Source organism: Elaeis guineensis, chromosome 9 (genome assembly GCF_000442705.2).
Source record: "Elaeis guineensis isolate ETL-2024a chromosome 9, EG11, whole genome shotgun sequence".
Classification (NCBI taxonomy): domain Eukaryota; kingdom Viridiplantae; phylum Streptophyta; class Magnoliopsida; order Arecales; family Arecaceae; genus Elaeis; species Elaeis guineensis.
In genome coordinates, this window is record NC_026001.2 from 94,603,848 (window position 1) to 94,612,631 (window position 8,784).

Below are 8,784 nucleotides of genomic sequence, written 5' to 3' on the forward strand. Positions count from 1 at the left end.
TTTATAACAATTTCCCACAAAACATAAAATTTCTATTATATGATGTGAATGCTCAAATCTATTTCCAATTCTCAAACAACTTCATCTCCTCTCATCGATTGAGAAATATAAGATTTAGAAGATAAAATAAAGTGTTGCATAGATTTTGGTCAATAAAAACGGCTTGTCAACTCATATGTATCATGCGGCGAATAGAGTGGCAAGTTATATGGCAGATCACTCTGCTAGTATTGTTTGGACGGCTTATTCTTCTATTCCCTTCAATGTAAGAATGTTTTGTTTTCTATATAATTGGTTGTATTCAAAATAGATGGATATAAACCATCTAGATGAGGAAAAAAAAAAAGAAGCAAAATACGAAATGAAAGAAGAGATGATATGAAAAAAAAAAGGAAAAAGACCAAATCCAAATAGAATCCAACACCAAAATTTTTAACCAAAACGCAATTTAGTGGGATTGGATTGGATTTTCTAGTCCAATGAACTCAAGCAAAGTTCAAGATATTTTTGATCATACAACATCTCTTAGATGGCGGTAATATGGCAAAAGTTCAGGTCAAATCAAACTTTCCAACGCAAACCCAACCAAATTAGATAGCCTTGGGCCAAGTCGGCCCAAACCACATATTGGACCAGGCCGGTTTCAGTCAGCCCCCGGTTTCCGTCTTTTAATGAAACTCGGCTTCGCCTCCGCGTGCTTCTAGTTCCGACCGCACGCGCGTCGCAGGACGCCTTTCCATGGGTTGCGGGTACCACCGATGCCAGCCAATCATCTCGCCTCGTGGAGAACTTTTTACGTGGGCGTTGCAAACGCGGCGACGCAAACGCTTATGTACTTCGCCGCCGTCTCTGAAATAAAGTTCGACGGCCTCTACGGCTCTACCAGCTCCCCAAACCCTAGCCATGGCGAACTCGAGATTGAGGTTTCTCCTCCCCCTCCTTCTCGTGGCTATTCTCTTCGCCACGCCGGCGATCGGGAGCTCCGACGCGCCCTTCATGGTGGCGCACAAGAAGGTCAGCTTTGCCCGGCTCAAGACCGGCGTGGAACGCGTCTCCGTCTCGATCGACCTCTACAACGAAGGATCCACGTAAGAATGCCCAGAAATCTCAATTCTTGACGGTCTTATTCTCTCATCCGGTTTGGTTTATACTGTTTCGTTGATCTGTGTGATGTTTGAATCTGATCGGGTTCGATGTGTGTTGTCTTTGATCGAAGACTCTGATTTCGGGTTATGTCTCTCAAAAACTTATCTTTTTGGGGAGGTTTCTTGTCATTTAGTGGGAAAAAAGTGATTTTTTTTTTTTTAAAATATTCATGTTTTGATCGAATCTTTTCTTTTTTGGGTACTTAATGCTCTGGAGTTTGCTTAAATGTTCATGTTTTGATCGAATCTTTTGTCTTTTTTGTTTTTGTTTTTTTTTTTTTTGGGTGCTTAATGCTCTTGAGTTTGCTGTATCATTGTTTGGATTCATGACTGTTGCATCTCATTAGCTTCTTTTGATTGAAGCATTTGGTCTAATTGTTTGGGCGCTTATGAGTTCAGAGATATATGAACAGTAGTAACTAGTGTAGTGCGTGCAACGAGTTGCTTTTTTATATCATTATTCTGATCTTGTCTCTTTCTCTGTAAAACATCATCTGGCTCTATTATGAAGCGCAAGCTGATAGTAAAAATTATGACTAAGATGGAGGAGGAACCGGCAATTACTGGATGCACATCAAAAAGAGATAAAAATAATTGAATCTAGCTTCTGTTTGTGCTTCTATAAGCGTCAAACAAGAAAAATAGAAATCATGAGACTCTTCCAGCTTACAATCTTGATGCTATGATGTGACTTGTTGTGCCGTCTGATGAATTTTCCTTGCCTAAAGGAAGATTCTTTCAATTGTTAAATCTTGTTTCTTGTTTCATACTTTTCCATGATATGGTACATTAAATAGGTATATTTTGTTGGATAAAACACAACTGTAGTTGCCTTAGAGAATCTTCACTTCAATTTTAGAAGATCTGATCATCATGGCTTATTCTTGTCAGGCACTTGGATTAAAGTAAGCTAGAGTATATCCAGTTGGGCCTTTTGTTGATTTCCAACTTTAAATTTTCATAATTTGTTTGTCATATATGCAAAATATGAGTCTTTAGTTTGCCTTGTTCTGGGATAGATGAGTCTTCTTATGAAGTCTCAGGTAGAGTTTAGTTTGCATAGTTTCTTCAAGTTTTTTATGATCTAGGATTTATGTTGCTACAGATCAAGGTTTAGAGATCAAAAACATTGAGTTAGTAATTTGATTTAGTTTGGCTTGGATATTTGGATTGCCATGGTAAATGCTATGTGGGGTCTATAAATTCAGCATGTAGTTTAATAGTTCATGGAATAGTTGTTTGATTAAATGCTCAGTGAGCTTCAGGTGTATCTCGAGGGAGGCATATGAGATTTCTTTCTTCTTCTTCATTTTCATGATTGCTTCTCTTAACTAATTTCTTTGTGCTTCACATTGATTACAAAAGGACCAAAAGAATCTACTGAGGTTGTATCAGTGTATGTATCATAAGTTTGAAGGACAGGTACAGACTATTGCACCAAGTGAAGTTCATTCAGTGGCACTGGGAAAACTACATTGGATGATATAAAGTGTCATTTTATATCTAGCTAGAGCTTATATTGTCAAAATGGTGCGATTATGCACACATGCATATATGTATGTGTTATCCTTGCAAAGAATGTGAAAAATATAGACAGGTCTTTCTGAAATTGGGAACCATCCAAAACTTTGGTAAAGGATGATGAAATATGTTATAAGACTGAAATATGGGTTTTTATGAGGTGTAGCTAGAGACTTCGATGAGGGGGGGCTGCATATATATCAGGTTTTTTGAAATCTGAAATTTCAGAGGTTGCTGGTGGACCTTTTTACACAGTGATGCGGCCCCTGTGACCCCCTATATGCCTCTTGACCTCCTTCTCATGGCAGAATCTGTCATCTAATTGAGATCACTAATAATCAATCTGACTACATTTGAAAAAGGACCCTGAACCTCTAATTGCAGTAAAATGCCTAATCAATTATTTTTGTTAAAATTTTTTTATTCCTAATTGAGTCTAACAACAGCTATAGTTCCTTCATGAAAAGGTAATGTGGTATTCACTTATTATAATGTGATCACAATCCTAGCTCTGAGGAAGCTATGGACCTGTATAACTAAAAAATGACACCATATTTACAAGTAATCAATATGATAAACTCCGCACATGGTATTTATGACATTGTTGCTTTGATCCAGAGCTGGAGAATGAGAAAATTGGAAAGTCAATTTTGTCTATGTCCAGTCAGATGGACTAAGGTCCTGTTTGGCTAAGCTTTTAGAGTACCAGAAAGCACTTTCTGGCTCTCAGAAAGGATTTTGGAGTGATACAGTGATGTTTAGTAAAAATATCGAGAAGTTATTTTGGCTTTACCAGAAAGCTGAAAAGGTCTATTTGGGGAAAGCTGTATTTTGAAACTTTTTTCAAAAATACTTTCTGGCTAATATCGAAAAGTTATTTTGCTTTCCCTAAAGCACTTTATCAATATGGTTACCAAATAGCAAATAGTTTTTTTTTGTAAAAGCTCTACTTCCAAAAGTTTTACTTTTTAAAAGTTCTACTTTCAAAAGCTTCAAAATCTCTATTGCTAACAGTAATCCCAAACAGGGCCTAAGGTTGGCAACTTAAATTGGGGATTGAACACTCACATATGGTGCTCTGGATGTTTCTTTTACATACTTCTTTGTTTGCCTTCTCAATGTGATAGTGGGAATGTGAAGCTTTTCTTTTCAACATACTTACATAATGCTTAATGTTCAGCGTGGGCTTATGGCTGAATTGAGTTGCTATTATTTTTTAGTAAGGATCAAGAGATTCATTTCAGTAGCAGGAATCTGATAATATGAAGAACAATACCCAGCACTGACCAAGCGAGGGATTGATTCCAGCGCATAAAGTTTGGTTCCCTCCCTCTCAGCAACCATGTGTGTGCATACCAAAAGCAAGGGGACTGTGCCTATCACATATTTTGTGTGCCCTTGTGTTTCTGACCTGTAGTTACCATCAACAAATGCAAAGTATTGATTTTTGTACTTGCCATAGATGCAATTGACAGAACAAATTTTATTCTCGTGGCTATCTTGAAGTGTTCTGAAAGATGAGATGTGGAAATTGTCGATGATAAAACAGGCCTATGTTTGCTGTTAATTCATAATACCATCAAAATCTTCATGAAGGCCACTAGCTGTTTTTTTTATAAAAAATATGTTCTATATCCATTTCGAATCATGTTTTCTTAAAGCCAAAAGGAATTGCAGTTTCTTTTAAGTTGAAAGAAATGGAAACAAATAAGAAAATATTAGCCCTAATTTCAAAGAATTGCATAAGGTAAACCATATATACCTGAATATGTATCCTCTATTTCATGTTCTTGAACAGTTGAAGCATCTCTGTGGTTGCTGTGTATGCATTTTGAATAGGTAAATTTGGAGAGAGATAGAGGGAGGGTGAGAGAGAGAGAGAGAGAGAGAGGGAGAGATTGAGAGTTGCCAACCGAGGCATTTTCTTTTCATAACTTAGTATATATTCTTTAAAATTTGGAGTATTAAATTTGTTTCATGCATCGTGCATGCACAAAACGTGCCTCACTATTCTTTACCCATATTTGCATTTGTCTGTGCTTCCCGTCCGGTATGTGAAAAACATGGATGATGAAGATGAAGGATGATAGGCAAGATATGAGTAATTGCCAGATGAGGCATTGGGAGCAGAGGGGAAGGGGAAACAAGCAGCTAGACATTGGAGGTTGGAGGTGGGGCATGTGCTGGGGTTGATAGAAGGCTGGTGCACTATGTGGGGGTTGTTGAACTGTTGGCGGCTGGAGGAGACAAGGTTATCATTTATTGAGGGAACATGCAAATTGACCATAGCAGAATTTGAACTAAATATAAAAGTGAAAATACAGTCTTTTTTATGTGTCTAGTGTTCTAGTTATGATCCTACTTTTCCAATACTGTAGAGTATCTGCAAGTTGGTAGGAATTGGGCTCCATTCTCATTTATAAGAGCTACCCTCATTACTCTCTCTCTCTCTCTGTGCGTGTGCTTGTGTCCATGCATATGTGAATGCACATGTGTGCAAGCATATCTGTCTGTCTGAATTTTTTGCAAAAGCCCTTCTCTTCATGTTGAGATTGTCTGTCAGAAAAGAAAAGAAGGATTATGTATCATTTTGTTCTCTGCAATCTTGAAGGATGTCGAAGCTGTCACTCTGATAATGACTAATATTTACCTATACCTGCATTTATTCATGCCCTTCCTACTTTGTTTTATATGTATTTAGCATATACCTTATGTTCCCTTTTTATCTTGATTCTTAGCAGATTGCAAATAATTGTGCTATTTTCATCCCTGTTTACCTTAATTTTGCAGTGAACTTTGTTTCTCTTTTGGTTCATTTATTAGATAATCCACTTTGTCTCTTTTTGTTTATGCTGTGTGTGCCTGTCCTAGAAAATTTAAGAAAGACATGCGGTGCAAACATTGCTTGGGCCTCATTTTGTGAGGCATGTATCGGCTATCATATAAAATATGGGAAAAAATGAAGAATATATAATCCAAAAATAATATTGCAAGAACTAACACACACACACACACAGAGTCAAGTTCCCCAGCATTAAATAATCATAAATTACAAACGTAAAAGTGCATCCTTTATTATTCTTTTGTTTTACTCATTTTTTTCGGCCAATTATTAGGCTTTTTTTGAAATAATATGTGGATGATATAGCCATAACTGAGAACAACTTTATGCATTTCCTTAAGTATCGAATCATCAGATACACTTATTTAGGGAATAAACAAACTAATCATAAGTATTTCTTTTCTGGTGGATGTGCCATGTTAATTATCTCCACTCGGTGGAAGACAATTTTGGCATAGTTTTTCTCCATTAATGAAATCTTGTAATAACTTAACACCACATGTGAATGAACATTTCTAGTTTCGAATAATAATTTATGTCCTGCTTGCTAGTTGATGTGCCATCTTTGTACATAAAGCAGTTTGAATCAAACTAGAATAGTATAATCTGTCTAGAATTCATAAAGCAAACCGGTTGTCTGGAATAGTATAATTTGAAGCAAACCAGTGGAACCACCTCAGCTGATGTATACATAAAATCAATTAGTATTAGCGGCCTATGTGACTAGATAGAATGTCATTCAGAGTTTGCTTATCTTATATTAGCAAATCATTAACTTGTGACAATTTCAGGACTGCTTATGATGTGAGCCTTAGTGATGATAGTTGGTCTCAAGATATGTTCGAACTTGTCTCTGGCGACATATCAAAGACATGGGAAAGGCTTGATGCGTAAGTTTTCTACTAGTTGACCTTGTTTATGATTAAGCTTATAACTTCTGTCTTTTATATTTCCTGAATGAACCTAATATCTGTTACTTTCAGTGGTTCCACTGCCTCTCATTCATTTATTTTGGAGTCAAAAGTGAAGGGCATGTTCCATGGTTCTCCCGCTGTCATCAAATTTCGTGTACCCACAAAGGCTGCAATGCAGGTTTTAATTTTGATCTTCTAGTTGTAAAACATATCTTGTTGATATTTGAGGCATTATATTTGAGTCTGTCTTCAAATTTCACAATTGGATGCCAGTTAAAAGATCAGATATCCATTACGAATGAACCAAGTTGCTTGGTTTTCGCTTCTGGACCTCTGCTTGAGAAACCTATGTTGGTCATGTCATTGCAAAGGCTATTACTAGAGAGTCCATACCTCTCTGCTTTCTCTGGATTGCATGCTCGATTTGTTTTATTATTGGATTCATTGGCTTGAAGTCATGTTTTGACCCAGCTGATTTGCCTGTTTTAGGAGGCTTATTCTACCCCCATTCTGCCACTAGACATTCTTGCTGACAGGCCTCCTGAAAAGAAGTTTGAATGGGTGAGTGAATCCCATGCCATTACTTATACATTTTTTTTTATTATTCTTTCTTATAATTTTTGATGTTTGATTGCAACTTGTGCACACATTCTTCTCCTCGAAACTGGCATCATTTGCAATTGGACTTCTTCAGGCAAAGGTAAGAACTCTCCTAGGCACAATCATTTTATAATTGTGTGCCCAGAGCTCTGCATTTTTCTTCAGGCTTTTCTAACTAAAAAGAACTCGTCTGTATGCAGAGGCTTCTGGCTAAATATGGATCACTTGTGTCAGTTCTGTTGTTGGTGATAATGTTCATTTATGTGATTGCAACACCATCAAAATCCAGTGCTGCAAAAGCAAGCAAGAAGAGGCGCTGATTAAAAAATCTGGTCTTTTTGGTCAGTTTTGTTTAGAGATGCCTTCAGAAACTGGAAATTATACTTGGAGATGAGATTTTTCATCCTACTTTAACATTGTCTTGTTTAATTACTAGGACCAGCAGGAAACAGTAACAGTTTAGCATGGTCTATGTATTTCAGTTATAGATTTTCAACATAATTTAAAGAATAGAGAGTTTTTAACCGCAATAAGTTTTGAAATTTAAAAGTTAAATACAGCAAGCTTTTCAACTACTAGTTTCCTATAAATGAAGGGAAGAATTGATTCATTAATAAAATAAGTTGGTTAAGCCTGATAGTAGTGCAAATAAGGTTGCTTATAAATTTTTTACATATTGATCTTGTTATTTCCACTTGATTAGCACGAATGTATTGTCAGATGAAACAGCCCGTCCGGGAGTGAAATCATTCAACATTTTCCCCTACTTTCATCTTGGTAAGTTGCGCTTGATGTCAAATACATTTCACATCAATTGGATGTGTGTTCAAGGTTATGCGGATGATGTGAATCGAGTTGTAGCTTACTCTGCAATCCAATCAGCAGGAAGCTGTGAAGGTAAGACTTGAAGTGTTAACAGCTTTTGGGTGGAAAATGGCAGTGGCACTAGGGAGGAAACCATTTTTAGCATCCCCTCTCTCTTTTACTTGGAGAAATTTTAAACTGTGCATTGGTTTGGCTTGTGAATGTTTCAGATTAGATGATCCTTGGGACTCACTGTAGACAAGGATGTACTGGAATAGCTTGTAGGTGCACATTCTCTTTCGTTATATTCATATCCTTAATACTGAAGGGGTATTCAATAAGATCAGGAAGATGTAATCTCAGATTTCCGACAACACACACCCCATAGATTTTTCCGTTGCTGTATATACTAGATTGTAAGGAAACATACCAAAGTGTGACTGCATTGTATATTTCAAGATCCCAAGTATGGTGGTCAACAACAGAGTTGAATACATGTTAGAGCTGAAGTGATACACCAATACCATATGAAGGAGAGTAAAGAATATTATACTGGGTCGGGATGATCTGAGCTCTTCAGAAGCCTGCTTCATGCCTCTCAGCAGAGAGTAAAACTTAAAACTGATATACTAAAAATAAAATGATGAAAGAAATTATCAAATTTCCTCACCAAAAAGAAAAAGAAATGATTGGAAATTTAGAATTCAGATCCAAACCGCTACTAGAAAGGATTAACTAATGAATTACCATCAAAACTTGAGTATAAACATTTCCATTGTCCGTTAGGTCACAGACTTCTGAAGTAAATTACTCTTCATGAATGCTCCTTAGGCTTCAAGAATTCCTGGTGCCACATTTCATGGCACACCGTTCACTGCCACAATCTCTTCCTCACACTTAATGTCCCTGTCCCTGTTCCTTCTATGTCAATTCCTTTGAGTTCATACGAAGCAATATG

General features: G+C 36.8%; 1 protein-coding gene across 1 annotated transcript; it reads left to right on the forward strand.

Moving 5' to 3' along the window:
- Positions 1 to 814: 814 nt before the first annotated feature.
- On the forward strand, positions 815 to 7,571 carry LOC105051053 (uncharacterized). Its single transcript, XM_010931327.4, has 6 exons — positions 815 to 1,088; positions 6,300 to 6,398; positions 6,492 to 6,600; positions 6,912 to 6,983; positions 7,117 to 7,122; positions 7,223 to 7,571. The coding sequence occupies exons 1-6, from the start codon at positions 904 to 906 to the stop codon at positions 7,340 to 7,342; spliced, it is 591 nt and encodes a 196-aa protein (XP_010929629.1). The 5' UTR covers positions 815 to 903; the 3' UTR covers positions 7,343 to 7,571.
- Positions 7,572 to 8,784: the final 1,213 nt, after the last annotated feature.

Bases quoted from the DNA above. Each gene is read 5' to 3' on its own strand.
- LOC105051053 (XM_010931327.4), top strand. From the start codon at position 904: ATGGCGAACTCGAGATTGAGGTTTCTCCTCCCCCTCCTTCTCGTGGCT. The intron at 1,089-6,299 runs GTAAGAATGCCC...TGACAATTTCAG, and splicing joins CTCTACAACGAAGGATCCAC to GACTGCTTATGATGTGAGCC. The intron at 6,601-6,911 runs GTTTTAATTTTG...TGCCTGTTTTAG, and splicing joins CCACAAAGGCTGCAATGCAG to GAGGCTTATTCTACCCCCAT.